The 19,468-nt window shown below is 40.1% G+C and overlaps 1 protein-coding gene across 1 annotated transcript in view; it reads left to right on the forward strand.

The window, feature by feature from the left end:
• Window positions 1–19,468, forward strand: part of BAIAP2L2 (BAR/IMD domain containing adaptor protein 2 like 2) — a 46,333-nt gene that overhangs the window by 19,161 nt on the left and 7,704 nt on the right. The window contains exons 4-10 of the mRNA XM_075184096.1: window positions 2,381–2,442; window positions 3,802–3,873; window positions 4,039–4,155; window positions 9,366–9,512; window positions 14,795–14,923; window positions 16,898–16,985; window positions 17,146–17,374. Coding sequence (XP_075040197.1) covers window positions 2,381–2,442; window positions 3,802–3,873; window positions 4,039–4,155; window positions 9,366–9,512; window positions 14,795–14,923; window positions 16,898–16,985; window positions 17,146–17,374 — 844 coding nt within the window. The remainder of the gene's footprint in view (window positions 1–2,380; window positions 2,443–3,801; window positions 3,874–4,038; window positions 4,156–9,365; window positions 9,513–14,794; window positions 14,924–16,897; window positions 16,986–17,145; window positions 17,375–19,468) is intronic.

Raw genomic sequence — 19,468 nt, forward strand, 5'->3', positions numbered from 1 at the left:
ATAATGCCACAATATAAAACACCTGTGCCAGGAGGTAGGTCAGGGGAAAAAAAATGTTAGGGAACTGTTGCTAAATTTGGCACGAAAAGAACAAGGCAAAACCAAATAACCTGTATAACAACACTTTTACTCCAATAACGTATGAATGTCCCTTCTTGTCTTTACATTAATCGGGAGACTTTGATAACACTCTTCTTTCCTATTACCTAAACAGAACAGGCTTCTAGGCGGTCAAAAACCCAGCTGACTGAGAAAACTGCTTGAAGGTTGAAAACCACTGAAATACAATGAAAATGAAGATATATCATCATTCATGTATTTTCACAATTTTTTTTAGATTTATTTATTTAAAAAAACAAAAAAAACAAACATATAATCATTTAAAAGGAAATATCACATATATATGTAATTCTTACAATGACATATGTGGGGTATATTCTTTCCAATCTACTGATATTTCCGTACAAACCCCAATAGTGAGGTAATCCCATCACTGACACTCCGCCCAGAGTCATATTTGACACCCTGAAACTACAGTATTAGTATACAAAGGCAAATACATACTTGCCCACTTTCCCGGAATTATTGGATTGGTCTCCCGGGAGAGCAGGCCATTCTCCCACATCCTGCCCACTTCCTAGTAGAGTGGATGGGATGGGGGCGTCCATGATGCAACTTGTCACAAATCTTGTCATTTTGGCCCCACCCTCATGGCAAAATGACATGATTGCGCCATTGCATCTGGGGGGTGGGAGGGGGGGGGGTTTGCAAAATGAAGCGATACGAGACAGCCCGCCGCTTCAGTACTTGTCCTTCACCTGGGAAGTGAAGTGCAAGTACTGGCATGTAAGTGGCAAGTAATTTTAAAAAATGACTTTTGCTGCATTCTACACCTTTCCTCATTTAGAACATTGCTGTAAGAAAACACTTGCGTATCAGCATTCCAGCATTTTGTTTACTGATACAAATATGAACACAAATCACCAAAATATTTCAGAATACTCGAAACAAAAGAGCAAATTGGAATTTTTGCACACACAGTACACTCAATTGAAGTAGGGTTTAATAGATTTCCTAGACAAGCGTAGTGAGGAACTATGGAGGCCTGTAACCCCTTTTATTGACCAGACAAAAACAATAAACAAATATTTTGAGGGAGCACTCAGATCTTTTTGTAGTTTTATGCTGGATGGATACATAGAATTTGATAACAGATAATAACTGCTTGGCCCATCTAGTCTGCCCAATTTTTTTTATTAACCTATGGTAACCTCAAACCCTACTTGGACCTTTAATCTTTATAAGGATATCCTTATGTCTATCTCAAGCATGTTTAAATTGCTCTACTGTATTAGCCTCTACAACCTGTGATGAGAAGCTATTCCATTTATCTACTACCCTTTCTGTGAAGTAGTTTTTCCTCAGATTTTCTCTGAACCTACTTCCCTCCAGTTTAAGTGCATGTCCTCATGTTCTAATACTTCTCTTCCTTTGGAGATTGATTCTCTCCTGTACCTTTTTACAACCCTTGATATACTGTATGTTTCTATCATGTCCCCCCAATGGCGGAACTGCCATTGGTGTAGTAGGTGTTGTAGGCCATGCACCCTTTTAGTTGCCCTTCTTTGTACAGTCTCTAATGTATTTATATCCTTCTGGAAATATGGCCTCCAGAACTGAACACAGTACTCTAGATGAGGCCGTACCAATGACCTATACAGTGGCATCATTACTTCTTTCTTTCTGCTACGGATTCCTCTCCCTATGCAACCAAACATCTGACTTGTCTTCTCATTGCTTTGTTACATTGCTTACCTGCCTGTCACCTAAAATAGTGACTCTCTAGATCCCTTTCCTCCTGTGTAGTTTCCATTATATCGCCATTACTACTATATTTAGCCTTTGGGTTTTTGAGACCTAAAGGGGAGGGAAATCACGAAACCATTCATTGTATAATAGAAGCAAATAGGAGTCACCGCGGCTACATCATGCGAGTTTGCCCATATTTAGATCTGCAAACTGCTCTTAACTGCATGGTGCAGCCGCTGTGAATACTTTTATTTAGTTGTACTGCAGCTCTCTTCACGGAGCAGAGTTTGCAGTATCTATGTTCACTATATATCCTTTTTTTCCTCTTTATCAATATTGATCAGTTTCACATTAAAATTCCTTTTTCTTTTTTGCTTCATATATGCTTCTTATCCTCTATTCTTATTTTCTCAGCTTTATAAGGTAGTATTCATTGAGGGAGTATTTAAATTGTAAAAAAAGTATGTTATATTAAAACTAAGGAATAACAAAGCAAAAGCTCATCAATATGTGGTTCTTCACGCTGTCTTTCATAACAAACCCTTACAACTGTATTTATCTCACATTTCAGGTCAGTTGCTCATCCAGATGGCTGATAGTTGCAGAACAGCAAGTGCTGGAATTAATGTAGTGGTAAGAGTTCTTACATAGAAACTATTCACAAATTTATTTACAAGGTTTTTCTTTCTTAGTAAATTACTGCTTTAGACTGGAGTATTGGTTGAATATCTTGTAATCCATCTTGTATATTATAAACACAGGGCCGGCACAAGCCTGGGGGTGTCCTTCTTCATGTCGGAAGTGGTGCAGCCACTCACGTTTCACCCCACTCTGCCGCTTCCCATAGCAGGCAGAGTGACATCATCTCCTGCTGGGACTGGAAATGTGGCGCTTTGCTGTGTCATAATAGCCAAGTGCTTCACTCTCAGTGTAACATTTACATGGAGGAGCAGCAGCAGCAGCTGCACGTGTAAGAAGCCGCTGGCTGCTTCTCCTTCATGTCAGTGGCCGACGCTCTGTATGGGGGCACTTCGGGCCACTGAAACCACTGGCTGAGTGACATTTATCCAGTGTTTTAGCCATTATCCATTGGTGCCCTAAGCAACTGCATAGTTATTCCTAATGCTAACGCTGCCCTGTATAAACTGGTATGTGTAGTGTAATCATAGACTACGTTGGACAATGCCATTTTATCTATAGACTTTAGCTACAGGAGCAGTTACATATATTCCTGCATGTAAATACACAAAAATAAAAATCACTTAGAGTACCAGACTGACTAACTTACACAATAACAATAAAGCTACAGACAAAGCAGTATATATTTTGCTGATCTGGCCTTTAGGCAGTTGAAGCCTTTTCTACCAGTGTGGATAGTACATATTTAGGCCCCAGGCTGTAACCTTATCCCATACTTGCCTACCCCTGAATTCTGGGTAGGTCTCCCGTAATCCTGGGAGAGCTGACAATTGTCCTGCATTTGCCCTAAGCCCCCCCCCCCGAGACTCCAGAAGACCAACCTGGAAAGGTTGACAACTATGCCATAGCCATCCACACCATTATCTAATACAGAGTGTACCTGTTAACCTTTCTTAATTTAGTCCTACATCACAAATCACCATGTAGCTAGCTGTCTCTTCCATCTTTGCCAGATGCACTATATGCAAATGAGAATCAGAAAACAAATTCACAAGGCCTTCCAGTACATTATAAAGAGAGATGGCTAATGTCAGTGTAACTCTGGCGAGAGGACTGAACAAGAAATTGTAAAAGCTACTGTCTGTTGATACACAGCTCATTAAAAAAATGTATATTTAATATTTTAAAGGGTATCTAATGATGGATGTGAAAAACCCCTAATATATTCCTTTAAACAGGTAATTACCCAGCTATCTAAGGATGAAAAAAGACAGTCAAAGTTAACTTTTACAGTTTTTGTCCAGCAATTCATGTTCTGTCAATCCAAAATAAATTATGTCTGTTTTTTTTTAGTTTCAGACATTACATGGTGAGATTGTGCAGCAAATGGACAAGAACACAAAGCTGGACAAACAGTTTATACATGTAAGTGTCACTTCCAAAATGCTTCCTGTTTTTTTTTAAAGTTTTCTCCAAATACTCCCAGTTTTCTATGCCCCATCGTACAGCTTTCTACCATGACTTCATGTAACTTAATTTCCTCATCTAGTCACACTTATTTTTGTCTTACTATCCAATACTTCACAATAGGACAGCCAAACCCGATATGAACAGGAGTATCGCCAGAAAACAGCCAACGTGGAAAAATGTATGTCAGAGGTTTGGCGGATGGAGAGGAACAGAGATCGCAACCTGCAAAGTATGAAGGTGAGGGTAACAGCCAAAACCCCCCCAAAAGCCATTTATTCACAATCTTGTTAAATGTACATGTCATTCCTCCAACATCCTGGTTTATACCTGTTCTATTGTTTCCATTTGATCCATTATTATTATTATTATTATTACCATTAATTTATATAGTGCCACTAATTCCGTAGCACTGTACAGAGAACTCACTCACATCAGTCTCTGCCCCATTGGGGCCTACAGTCTAAATTCCCTAACACACACACACACACACACACACACACACTAGGATCAATTTGTTAGCAGCCAATTAACCAACCAGTATGTTTTTTGGAATGTGGGAGGAAACCGGAGCACCCGGAGGAAACCCACGCAAACACGGGGAGAACTTACAAACTCCTTCACAGATAAGCCCATGGTCGGGAATTGAACTCATGACCCCAGTGCTGTAAGGCAGAAGTGCTAACCACTTATACCATTTCTTTACTCCCTCTACGGATCAGCCATAAAAAATGATTGTATTATAAATGTCTCATGTAAACTATGGTAACCTTGAGGAATGACCTAATCAGGAAGTTTCTGCATAGTTGTCAACGTCAGGGATACTTTTTTTCCTGCAAATTAAAAGAGGAGAACTGAGTAGGGTACAATGGATCTAAGAACATAGGTATAATTGATGGGAGAATATTAGTGGTCAGTGAAGTGGGTGTTACAGGTAGGAAGGCAGGCTCGATAGTCTTGCAGATATGTATGTATATGTATGTATATGTATGTTCACATGTAATCAACACCTGAAAGAGAAAAATAAACATTACTAGTTATAAAATTTATGCTTATGCAGTATAGCTGTTTCCTGCTCCAGGTGTCGGCCCTCAGAGCCCACTGGAAATGAATGGTGGCTTATGGATAGGGAAGATCTGGGCAGGGGTGCAGAGGTGGACATTTGGCACATCTCAAATTAGATTTCTTTGCATTGAGGCTAGGGCCAGTTTTGGTTAAAATTTGGTTCTCAGCTACTGTAGTGTAGTCAGTCATTGGATTTATTTGCCAGAGACAATTATAAAAACTTACATATACACTATATGGATGAAAGTATTTAGCCACACCGGTTAATTATTAAATTGAGGTGTTTCATTAGGACCCATTGCCAGAGGTGTATAAAATCAAGCACCTAGCCATGCAGTCTCCATTTGCAAACATTTGTTAGGCAAAAAGGGTCATTCTGAAGAGCTCAGTGACTTAAAACATGGTACAGTGATAGGATGCCACCTTTGTAATAAGATGGTTCGTGAAATTTCATCCCAGCTGGATATTACATGGTCAACTGTAAGTAATATTATTAGAAAGTGGAAGCGTTTAGGAACAAAAGCAACTCAGCCACAAAGCGGAAGACCACGTAAAATCACAGAGTGACAACGACAGCTAAGACGCATGGTGTGTAAAAGTTGCCAGCGCTCTGCTGATTCCATAGCTTAAGAATCCCGAAATTCCATTGGCATTAATATAAGCACAAAAACTGTGCTCCGGGAACTTAATGGAATGGGATTCCATTGCAGAGCAGCTGCATACAAGTCTCACATCACCAAGACCAATGTCAAGCGTTGGATGGAGTGGTGTAAAGCGCACCGACACTGGGCTGTGGAGCAGTAAAAACGTGTTCTGTGGAGTGGCAAATCACGCTTCTCTGTTTGGCAGTCAGATGGGCGAGTCTGGGTTTGGCGAATGCCATGAGAACGTTACCTGCCTGACTACATTATGCCAACTGTGAAGTTTGGTGAAGGAGGGATAATGGTACGGGGCTGTTTTTCAGGGATTGGGCTAGGCCCCTTATCGCCAGTGAAGGGCAATCTTAATGCTTCAGCATACCAAGTCATTTTGGACAATGCTTCCAACTTTGTGGCAACAGTTTGGGGAAGGCCACTTTCTTTTCCAATATGACTGTGCCCCAGTGTACAAAGTAAGGACTTCAAAGACATGGTTTGATGAATTCAGTATGGAAGAATGACTGGCCCACACAGAGCCCTGACCTCAACCCCATTAAACACCTTTGGGATGAAGTGGAATGGAGATTGCGAGCCAGGCCTTCTCGTCCACCATCACTGCTTGACTTCATAAATGCTGTACAGAATGAATGGGCACAAATTCCCACACAAAAACACTCCAACATCTTGTGGAAAGCCTTCCAAGAAGAGTGGAAGCTGTTATCGATGCAAAAGAGGGACCAACTCCATATTAAAGTATATGTATTTAAATACAAGGTAATTACAGTCCCTGTTGGTGTAATGGACAAGTGTCCGAATACTTTATCCATAAAAACTAAGTTTCACTTTACTCTGAACATTTTTACATTTCTTCAACATTATATTTCATTTTTCATACGGGCAAAAAATTACCGTAGAATATGGCTTGGAATGCTACCGTGTTCAACATGCAAAGGGGGTTTGGGCATCCTTAAATTTAAAGCTAAAGTTTAAAATATTACCTGGTGCCACAGTTTGCACTATTTGTTCAGTGAATTAACTCTCCATCTTCTAAAGTGAGGACTTGACGTGGACATTATCAATCACCCGTTGTTTTCCCCCTCATTTGACTCCTACAATGCTAACATTCCCCCATCCTCTAAAGTTCATCCTGTTATTTCCCTTTTGCTTTTGATATGGGTCCAAGCAGTGGTCAAAGTGGAAATATAGAAGTGGCTGTTTGAAAAATGTAATGGGAATGTAAGTGAATGGAATTTGATAGTTTTACAATGAAGGCAGTAGGAGAAGTAGCGGTATGGCATACCACCGTTTACACCCTCACATCGACCACTGGAGCCAAGCTAATAAACTGTTTGTTTCCTTCAGCCTATCCCCTAAAATACTAATTTGGAACAATCCTATTTTTCCACATATTCAGAACAAACAATTATTTGGACACTGACTGGTAGGCAGTGTAAGATTTCTAAATTATTTGACACAAACCCAAACTATAACTCTTTTCAGATTTCCAACTGAAATATGCCACTGAAAACTTCTATTGATTCTTACAGCTTAGGCATTTCTACCACACAGTCAAACTCCAATTAACTAGTAGGCCCCTGACTACTTTTTTCAAGCCCTTTTAGGTGGGGAAGAATGGGCTGACATTCAGGACAATACAGTGAGCTGCTCTATATGCATTCAAATGAAAGAAAACATATATAATCTCCTGTACTATTTTCCCTCTAACCTATATAAAACCTATCCCAACACCTCAAAATGATGCTGGAGATTGTTCATCTCAATGATACTTTCCCCATATCTAGTGTGAATGTCCCACAATATAGACATACTGGAGAGGCAGTATAGATTTTATAACCACTATGTGGATGTCCCTTTCTCTCCAAAGTATTTTCTGCCTCTGGCCCTAATTCCCTCACTAGCAAATTTATATGGCGCATGATTTTGAGCCGCCACCTTCCAGTTAGAGGCTGATTGGAAGTCCCCTTTGCCCTGTCACCAAACAGTCCTCAAAAGACTCTGGCACATATACCAAATTAGATACATGGACTGCATCCAAGTACTTCTGCAACATATGGGACACTTGGGGGTAAATGTATCATAGTCCGGTTTTTGCATCCCGCGCGAGATCGGCGAGATAACAGCTAAAATTTAAAGCGGCGCTGCCTTGTAAAGGCAAGTTTCCCTTTACAAGGCAGCGCCGCTTTAAATTTTAGCTGTCATCTCGCGCGGGATGCAAAAACCGGACTATGATACATTTACCCCTTGGACCTTCCACTTTAATGTGAGATTATCCTTTGCACCATAATATAGTCATGCTCGGAGCTGGGGGAATACTTTGACTTTATTTAAATTTGGTGAAGGGCTGGATACTTTTTTATGAAGGCAACACTGTAATCTGAAATAAATAGTATCTCTTCTCCAGCACTTGCTAAAATAATGTAAAAAATAAAGTAACAAATATAAATAAATGCTACAGGGAATCAAAAGAGCATCATAACACAGCTAGATGCTTGATGGAGACAGATGGATAAACCTCTAGCTGTAGGAGAGGCCAGTCTCCACTGCCTTACCTTGTCTAACTTGGAATGGAGGGCCTGAGTCAGGCCACCCTAGGCTAATATGCTCGTACCTTCCACGCCAGGCTAGCATGCAGTAGGTGAAGACGAACTTGTCCTTAGTAAAAATCTGGCTTCTATTACCCCCACACAAAAATTTATGTTCCCGTGTTTTTGAAACTCAGCTTTTTTTATGGGTCAAGGCAATCTTTGTCACTGGTTTCGCCGTCATGCCTAAACCTGTCATCGTCCTTGTCTCTCCTATTGCTGATCCTCAAACCCTAATCAAAGTATAACTAATTGTCTTCAGCATTTACCATGGAAATACGTCAGGATTAAAACCTTACTACATTTTTCTTTCTTGTTTTCTCTTCACTTTGTAGAACAACTGTTCTCTTCCTTTGTAGAATGCATTTCAGTTTATACATCTTCCTATCACAATTTAGCAAACTTGCACCCCCCAAACTTGTGCACCCCCCCCCAAAAGCCTTGCACCCTAGGCTGGAGCCTAGTTAGCCTATTGGATAAACAGGCCCTGATTGAATGTCTATGTGACATCAATATTTGTTGTCTCTCACTGATGCTGCAGCACCTCTCTTTATATATCAATGCAAAGTGTTTATTTTGAGCGCTATTTTTATCAATTGTGAGGCCAAGAACCGAATAAACCAGTTCCTGACCCAAGACTGAACACAAAGGCATTCACTGACACTGGGCATACAGTGATATTGGTATTTAGTTGTAGTTTATAGACAGCCTGTCAGAGATCTTTTGAATGGCAGTTTATAAAAGATCATACAATAAGAAGGGGTTAATTTAAAGTGTAAGTGTCTAAGGTACATTAGTGTACTATAGCCTGTAAAAAGTTCATAGCTTGTTTGAGACCTCCTAGAGTCTCGATTTCCTCTTTGGACTTTTCAAGCGTCTTCCCCCATCTCCCTTGTCTATGTGTTATTCTCTGCAATATCTGAACATGTGCAAGCTGCAGCTCACTGCCATCCTTCAGCAAGGCTACTTTACATGATGCCTTAAACCAGTGATGGGCAAATTGCGGTCCTAGGATCTCATGCGGCCCTCCAGAAATTGTTTCGCCATGTATATGCTCAATCACCATTTTCTTATTTTCTTGTATGTACCTTTAGTCACCCCTTTCTCTAAGCTTCCCCATCTCCTAATTGTCCTGTGCCTACAGGAGAGAGTAAACATGCTACAAGTGGAGATGCTTTCCTTTGTTCGAGAGAGCCAGCGAGCCGCAGAGCTGGAGGAGAAGCGCAGGTACCGCTTTCTGGCAGAGAGACACTGGATGCTATGCAGTTCCTTCCTGCAATACCACAGCCGGGTAAGGGCACCAAAGCACTGTGCTTATGTGAAAACCATTTGATTAAATTTTGAATTTACTAATTCCATTTTCATTGTATTAATAAGGCAGAAATGTTTGAAATGTTGATTTTCAGAATTGCACTATGTGCTAACCAAAATATTTATTAGCGACTAATCAGATTACAGCAGAGAGATCTATAGAAACACTGGGGCTCTTTTGGAATTCTACGTACAGCTGATTTTTTTTGCATAAGATAAGAATACATCCGTATAAAGACTTGCAACCCCTTGTGCCTGGAAAGGTGGAACAGGGGTGGGCAATTGTATGCCGGGTACAGTAAGAGTATGTTCATGTACTGTATTTGTCACACAATTAGACGTGGATACATTAACAGATGCGCCTTTAAGGAGGCGCATCTCTTACAGGTACTGGAGGACTGGTGCAACTATACATGATGATGAGGATCAAAGGCACTATCTAGAAGCTTTTGATTGGTTGATTTTGTATCGATCCCTCCAGCTAATGTTATTTAAATCCTTATTATCGTGGTTATATTATATCAATTAGCTGCCGTCTATTCACATTAGTTAATTGCTATTTTCATTTGAACTATTGCAGAAAAGATGGTTTTAAAGGGGAAAATAACAGATGTTGAGGTGTTTGTATTTCATTACAGTTGATATGGGAAATCGACATTTGTTAATAACTGTCAAGCACTATTTTCTCTTGTGCATATGACATTTCAATGCATTATGTTATTATGCACTAATCGGGTACTTATAGGGTAATGTGACTTTACTACTAACACTTTCAAGCCCCATCTGGTTACTATTGTGGGGCGTAAAAATACACAAAAAAATGTAAATCTGGCGCAAACTTGAGATGTGTCCGACACTACATAAGCATGGAAGTAGGACTTTTGTTTGCACCTTTTTCTACATACATTTGGAGTGTACATGTGTCCACTGTATTCTTTGTTAGGCCACACATGGGTGTTTCAGATGCGTCTGTGTCTTCACTCCTGGGAAACCAGCACTCACACATTACATTACACAATATTTGCCTGCACAAATGCTTTCAACAGTCCCATTCCTGTGAATTTCCCATTTGCATGAGGCTTAGAGGGAGGGCAATGACAATGCTCCCTAACTTAAATATGAAACCTACTCCAGATAAACCATCATGTAAACTGGTGGCAGATATTGATGATATTGACAAAATATAACAAAAATTTAACCTTCAATATCTTCAATATCCATTTTATTCAACAGGTAGTACTAAAAAGTAATTTAAGTACTAGAGTAATTTAAAGCAGGATGGATAAATTATTAATATACAAATTTTAGCACACATGTTTGAGCTATATGGATGGTAAATTTTCTATATATTATATATTGATGGGTCTATGCATCAAGGAAAAAACTTACTTAAAAGATGTGGAAACTGCTGTTTCCACATCTTTTAAGTAAGTTTGCTATGCATTAACTGCCTAACGGAGGAGATTTCATAGAAATCTCCTACGTTTAGGCTAGTACCGTGCAGCATCGCAGTCCCCATAGATTACTATGGGGACTGCGATGTTCTGCAATGCATGAAGCTTTGATAAGCTTTGCATTGCACTGAGAGGTAACGCCGTCTCAGGATGACATTACCTGTCATTTCCTATGGGATTCTGCTAAAGCCTCTCAGGCTTCGCAGAATCCGATACAGTGGAAGTGCTGTGAAAAATACCGCAGGAGAGGGGTCACTTCGCCGGGGCTCCAAGAATAGTCCAGGCATGGTGCATCTAAGCGGTACCTAAATATGCATCACTGCGATGTGCAGCGATGCTTATTTAGCTGTACCGCATGTTATTGATGCATAGACCCCACAGTGGCCAATTTATTGGGTAAATCTACTTACTAGTAAGTTGCCAATGACTGAGGCCCACCTAATACCATGTAGCGCTTCAAAGAGGGAGTTGGGGAGCCTTGTGCACTTAACACATTTATTATCATTTTAGACAAATTTTAGACTAATACACAGGCAAATCTGTGTGCACTACTGTTAGATGCATGCAGTTCTGCCTTCACAAGCAGTACAGTTTTAAGTGGAACATACCTCCCAACTGTCCTTGTAGTCGGACCAAATCCTGACTAAGCATGACGGTTATCCAAATTCAGGACTGCCCCACCAGATTCAGGACATGTTCTCTCCTACCTGTCTTGTCACTTTCACCACCTGTGGCTGGTTTCTTTAGATCAGTTGCTGCTTGTGTGGATCCTTGGAGGCCCCATTGGGGAAAAAAAAATGGGTGCATGAAATTTAGGAAACGCCAACCATCCCCACTATTAAATCAACAGCAGCCATGTTTAATAATTAGGCCTCTCTCCCGCCCCAACATTAAAGTAATAGTGCTCACATTTGTTAAATAGATCTATTTCCCTCCAACCAACCGCCACATTAAATTAAAAGTATTCCTATTTAATAAATAAACCTATTACCGTCAGTCCAAACAGCCAATAAATTAATAGCATTTACATTTAAAAAGGAAGACGTTTTTAACATTTCCCACAACCATTCCTGGCATTAAATAATTAATATTCACATTTAATAGATAGCCCTCCTTCCCACACTCAGTCCCACATTCAGTTATAGACCCAAACCACCCCAGCATTAAATTAAAGGTTCCGTCACCCCATCTTAATTTAATAGGCTCCACCAATATATTAAATTACCCACTTTCACCCCACAAATAAAATAGCATCCATTAAATAATTAGCCCCCACCTAAACTCCACAATTAAATTAATAGCCTACCTTCCACCCATGTACTATTACAGCCCCCCCATTCCCTCACACATTATAGCAGCCCCCCTCCCTATAGTTTAGCATAGGCAGCCACCCCCTCCCTATAGTTTAGCATAGGCAGCCACCCCCTCCCTATAGTTTAGCATAGGCAGCCCCCCTTCACTATAGTTTAGCATAGGCAACCCCCCTTATAGTTTAGTATAGTTTAGTATAGTCAGCCCCCCTATAGTTTAGTATAGTCAGCCCCCCTATAGTTTAGTATAGGCAGCCCCCCTATAGTTTAGTATAGTCAGCCTCCTCTATAGTTTAGTATAGATAGTCAGCCCCCTCTATAGTTTAGTATAGATAGTCAGACCCCCCCTATAGTTTAGTATAGATAGGCATCCCCCTCTGTAGTTTAGTATAGTCAGCCCCCCTATAGTTTAGTATAGGCAGCCCCCCTGTAGTTTAGTATAGTCCCCCTCCCTATAGTTTAGTATGGATAGGCAGCCCCCCCCCCCACTTACCTGCAGTTGCTCTCATCATCGCTCCTCACATCAGGCAGACAGGAAGTAAAGTGACTTCCTGTCTGCCCACAGCACTTTGGGAACCCATACAGCAACAGGCAGCCTAGCCAATGGCTGCCAGTTGCTGTCCCACTGACAACCGCACCCATGATCGCGTCCCCCCAGCACCTGCTATGAAGCATCAGGGCCCACCGGGAAATATCCCGGATGCCCGGTGGGCCAGTCCGATGCTGAGCACTACTATACTGCAGTTAATGCATTGTTACCTTGTGGCATTATAATGTTACTTTACGCATACTAATAAACAGTTTGTCACAAAAGCAAAGGCCCACCATCACAACACCAAGACAAGCCTACATTTTGGACAGCTGGCAGGATGGATCCATGAATATGCAATTTTCACCAAAAGTCTTTTCATCAGCATAAAAGAGGAGAAACTAGGGTTCATCAATTTAAGCAACATTTTCCAGTCCACCAGTGCTTGTGATTCTTAGCTTACTACAACCGTTCCGTCATGTTTTTCATTGACAAGAGCAGAACTCAGTTGGGTTACCATGAAAAGATATGATGAGGTCTGCAAAATCTTTTTGCCTCAAGTCAGTGTTATGTTCTTCTGCTACTAGGAAGTGGTATTGTATGCAAATGAAACAGATTGGTAGAACATTTCTTAGTGTAAATGATGACATTGCATGTAAATGAAACAGATGGAAAGAGCAACCCATTAGATAGATGACATTTTCATAAAATATACAAGTGGACAGAGTCCAGAATTTTTTAATAGCATTTAATGTATTAGTACAAGAAGATTGGATCCAAATAAAACAGACGGAAAGTGCAGCTCAGAAAGGTAACAGGATGGCAGGTGAATAAAAGAGACAGATGGGCAAAGGCCCACATGTCTTAATAATAGTATAATAAGATGGTATTGGAAGTAAATGAAACAGAAACAGTAGCCCCATATAGATAGTGAGATAGCAATTTAATGAAAGAAACAGACAGAAAGAGGGCCCCAGTTAGTTAGTAACACAACAGTTACTAACAAGAAGATATCATTGTCCACTTACACACATGCAAAAGTAATATTCATTATTATTATTATTAATAATAATAATAATAATAATAACAATAATAATAATAATAATAAAAAATAATAATTATTATAATAATAAAAAAATAATTTTTTTAATGATATTTCAACTAATAGTTTTCTTGACCTCTATAGCTTTTTTGCTCTCTGATTACTTTTCTCATAATATTATAAATATATTTTAGATAGTGTTTGCTTTAGTTATTATTTAAAGGCTATTTTTAAAAAAGTCTAAGACACAAGAGTGCCTAATAGTCACCACTGTATGAAGTATAATTATTTTTAGTAAGGTTATGAAAGGTAGCTAATATCATCAATTTCTGACATAAGCCAAAAAGTATCGTAACAAGCACAAATATATACTGCATATATGTAGTGATGCTGACTTGATGAATAATGAATAATATAATATTTACTGGCAGACCAAAAGAAATGTTTTGGAAACCATGTAAATCTGTCTGACATAACTGCTCTGATTGTAGCCCATCCGTAATGGCACAAATCGGCTTTATATGGCCCTTTTTCTATCAATGGTCTACTGGAACTGATTGGTTGAATTTATTTGGGGAGTTTCACCATTTTCTATACATCTGTAATATTTTCTTGCTTGAAAGAGCCACCAGTATCTCATAAACTGCACATATAATGCTCACTACAAGATCCCTCTTGGAGTCTACAAAATATTTTGTTTTGCTCACTTCACTTCTGAATTGCACACAAGCAATATCTTGGGTACATGTATAATAGCTTTGCATAGCGTGGTCTGTACATATGTACATGGTCTGTGTGAAAGACAGGTGTACCACATCAAGTGGCCAATCAGTGTATAGGAATTATTGACAGAGGAATATTTGGTTGGTACAAGCCAAAAAAAAGAAATTCTCACAATGAAATTAAGTTGAGACCTTGTATGTCTAGGCACAGGGACTGCTGAATACAAGGGTGTCCACGTGGAAAGACCAGATTGAAGCAAGCAGAGCTCAAACAGGCCCAGTCTCTCAAGCTCCGAGCTACACATCTGGACGGACAACCCCAAACCCAAGCATGGTAAGAACTTGAAGTCACAAATCCTGTGCTCTCAGAGTATACATGATGATTTACTATCATGTAGAATAATATTTTAAAAAACTAAATGGGTGTTACTCTAACCACTGTTTATGTGCAAAAGTCTTAGGTACACAGAATCCAGATCTCCAAATATTAGTGAACAACAGCAGTAAGAAGGTTTTGATCCTTGCATTGTGAAAGTTTATGCCAACCCTTACCATAGTCATAAATATCACACTCAGTATATTCTGTCAGTAATGTTTCAACTCTGTGTGAACAGTCTATATCCAGACATTACTAATAGCATGTAAATAGAGGTAATTCCCTTGGTGCAGATTAGTACACAGTAGTCCAAATAGCGGGCAGGTATTTTAATAACACAGTTATGATAGTAAAAATGCTGAAATAGAGCATATATCAATTCTTGTATAAAACAAATCAAGGGTTGCAACCCTTAGTAGAGACATTAATCATTGGTGAACAAAATAACACATCAGCATGAAGCAGTGTACAAATAACATGGCTAGGAACAATAGACAAACAATGTACAGTCCTTAGGTCAGTTCCAAGATTGGTATATTGGATATATAAGTCCTCTGCTAATAATCTAATAGAGATGATGCTGAAAAGCACGGCAAGTGCTTCAATATAGAAGGTAGGATAGAGTCTCAGATTCAGAGTTCCAGTCTCTAGGTGGACCAACCAATAAGTGCAAGTTCCGTGGAATCTATGGACAAATATACCTTGGTAGTGAATCAGATCAATAAAGTCAATGTGTGGATACTCAACATAGGAGATTCCTCCATCCACATCTGGAATCACATATCAATGTGATCGATCTAGGTAGAGCGGTGCCTGGTCTTAGGGAGATGCAGAAACTTACCCTATAAAGGGCTGTAGTGATGTTCCTCTTTCGGTGTCCCTTCCGTATGCGCCGCCGCAATTGATTCTGAGAAGATAGTGAAAAGTTCGGACTTGCCGTGGCCGCGACTTCATCTGCTTTGCGCATGCCCTTGCGATAATAGGTGAACCAGTGCTGTTACACCGTACGCTCTGGCTTGGAGCACTTTCAATATCGGAAGAACAGGTAGGTAACAGGTACCCAACACGTTTCGCCTAGGCTTCTTCAGGGAAATCATCATCATCATCATCATCATCATCATCATTTATTTATATAGCGCCAACATATTCCGTAGCGCTTTACAATTGGGGACAAACGTAATAAACTAATAAACAAACTGGGTAAAACAGACAAAGAGGTGAGAAGGCCCTGCTCGCAAGCTTACAATCTATGGGAAATGAAGAAAGGCAAATTTGTCCATAGATTCCACGGAACATGCACTTATTGGTTGGTCCACCTAGAGACTGGAACTCTGAATATTAGGCTCTATCCTACCTTCTATATTGAAGCACTTGCCGTGCTTTTCAGCACCATCTCTATTAGATTATTACCAGAGGACTTATATATCCAATATACCAATCTTGGAACTGACCTAAGGACTGTACATTGTTTGTCTATTGTTCCTAGCTATGTTATTTGTACACTGCTTAATGCTGATGTGTTATCATCAACATCTTCATCACAATTTATTTATATATTTTGTTCACCAATGATTATGGTTGAATGTCTCTACTCAGGGTTGCAACCCTTGTTTTGTTTTATACAAGAATTTATATATGCTCTATTTCAGCATTTTTACTGTCATAACTGTGTTATTAAAATACCTGCCCGCTATTTGGACAATTGTGTACTGATCTGCGCCAAGGGAATTACCTCTATTTACATGTTTCCACTGAAGGGTTGGAACTTCCCTTTGTTTCTTCTGATTCCCTCAGGCAGCATTGACTAGCACGTTTATCAGTATACAGGAGCGCGGATTCCCGCCCCCACAGACATTTACTCCTATGCGACTTGTGTTTATATTTTAAGACAATGCTTCAAAAACATATTCTATAATTTCATGTCACCTTTAGGCGCCTAGATCCGTGATAGATGTCTTATCGATGGTGAACCGTCCAGCTGAGAAATCCAAGCTAGGTCTGCAACGTACGCCATCTGCTGGTGAGTTGAAGGTTAATTCATGCATGTACTGTACATCATGCATGTTATTCCATGCATGAGCTGTAGATTATGCAGATACTTACATTACAAAATACAATCACTGGGTTCTTGTTTATAAAATTATACTTTCATTTTCTTATCTTTTAACTTATTGTTACAGGATCCATGGGCAATTTCCGTGGCCGTTCTAATTCCTTTGGTGAGGTGGCAGTAGCTGCAGTGGCAGCGGCTGCAGTAAGTGCAGGAAATAGGAGGGTTCTGGCCATCGTGGACCACAATCCAGGAGGAAATCGCACCATGCTGCAATTTTCAAAAGGCGATGTGATTACTGTGATGGTGCCACAAGCGCAGAATGGCTGGCTGTATGGGAAACTTGAGGGTCTCTCCACGTGAGTCAGGTTTAGCGAATGTATTACTAGTGAAGCTCCACACAAGCATAGATACACACACACACTGTGCACTGACCACTGTATGAAGTATAATTATTTTTAGTAATGGTAAGCATCTATGTGGCACCCCTTTTTATTGTACAATAGCAGTATACCCGTATTCTGTACCCTGCTTGGCAGAAAGAGACAGACCTCTGATCAAACACTTTCCACTTCATTTCTATAGAGCTGTGACTTACATTAAACTAGTTAATACCTACAAATTAATTATTAATAACTTTATTATTTTTAAGTTGTTTGCATTTGCACTGTAACACTCAGTTGCACTGCAATCTGTTGAAGACTCAGAGCACTCCAGGTTCTGGACCTTTTCCCACCCATTTCCCAACATAAAATGACATCACAAGGAGGGAGTGGAATATATACATTTTGCAAAGTCCAAAACTCGTCAGACTCTGGAAAGATTTCTTGGGAAAAATGACGTTTTGCCTTGCTTTCCAAGTTAATCCAAGTTCCTTATTGGTAAAGCTTGAAATTATCAGACTCCTCAAAATTCAAACCACTTATTTCTAAATAACATCAACAATTTCTAAATAACATCAACAATTGTTGCATTTCTGACACGAAAACACACACACACACATACCGATCAGCTACAACATTGAATCCACTTGCCTAATACTGTGTAGGTCCCCCTTGTGCCGCCAAATCAGCTCTGACCCGTCGAGGCATGGACTTCATAAGACACCTGAAGGTGTCCTGTGGTGTCCGACACCAAGACGTTAGCGGCAAATCCTTTAAGACCTGTTAGTTGTGAGGTGGGACCTCCACAGCTCGGACTTGTTAATCCAGCACATCCCACAAATGCATGATCGGATTGAGATTGAGGCCATGTCAACACCTTGAACTCTTTGTCATCTTCCTCAAACCATTCCTAAACAGTTTTTGCAGTGTGGCACTGAGCATTATTCTGCCATGAAGGGGTGTACTTGGTCTGCAACAATGTTTAGGTAGGTGGTATGTGTCAAGGTAACATCCACATGAATGCCAGGATCTAAGGTTTCCCAGCAAAACATTGCCCAGAGCGTCACACTACCTCCACCGGCTTGCCTTCTTCCCATAGTGCATCCTGGTGCCATCTCTTTCCCAGGTAAACAATGCACACACCCGGCCGTCCATATGATGTAAAAGAAAATGTGATTTATCACACCAGGGCACTTTCCTCCTTTGCTACAAGGTCCAGTTCTGGCACTCACTTGCCCATTGTAGGCGCTTTCAGCAGTGGACCAGGGTCAGCATAGGCACTCTGACCGGTCTGCGGCTACACAGCCCCATACGCAGCAAGCTGCAATGTACTGTGTGTTCTGACACCTTTCAATCATATAAAGAACTGGTAGTTGCTCAAATCAATTTATAGGCTATAACAGGTGCATAAAAGGGTGGGGTTATCCTAAAAGGAAAAAGGGAAAAAAAATTGTCTCTGTTTTTACCTTTCAATCATAATCAGCATTAACTTTTTCTGCGATTTTGCTACATATGCTCTTCTGTGGGATTGGACCATACAGGCTAGCCTTCGCTTCCCACGTTCATTGATGAGCCTATGACCCTGTCGACGGGACACTGGTTGTCCTTCTATGGACCACTTTTGGTAGGTATTAACCACTGCATACTGGGAACACCTCACAAGACCTGCTTTTTTGGAGATGCTCTGACATGGTCGTCTAGCCATAAAAATTTGACCCTTGTCAAAGTCACTAAGATCCTTAATGCTTGCCCATTTTTCCTGCTTCTAACACATAAACGTCAAGAGCTGACTGTTCAATTGTAGCCTAGTAAATCCCACCCCTTTACAGGTTCCATTGCAATAAGATAATCAATGTTATTCACTTCACTTGTCAGTGGTTTTAATGTTGTGTGTGAGAGGCATATATATATATATATATATATATGTATATATATATATATATATATATATATATATATATATATTTTACAGTGCATCCGGAAAGTATTCACAGAGCTTCACTTTGTCCACACTTTGTTACGTTACAGACTTATTCCAAAATGGAATAAATTCCTTTTTTCCCTACACAC

This window comes from Mixophyes fleayi, chromosome 8, assembly GCF_038048845.1.
Source record: "Mixophyes fleayi isolate aMixFle1 chromosome 8, aMixFle1.hap1, whole genome shotgun sequence".
Lineage (NCBI taxonomy): Eukaryota > Metazoa > Chordata > Amphibia > Anura > Limnodynastidae > Mixophyes > Mixophyes fleayi.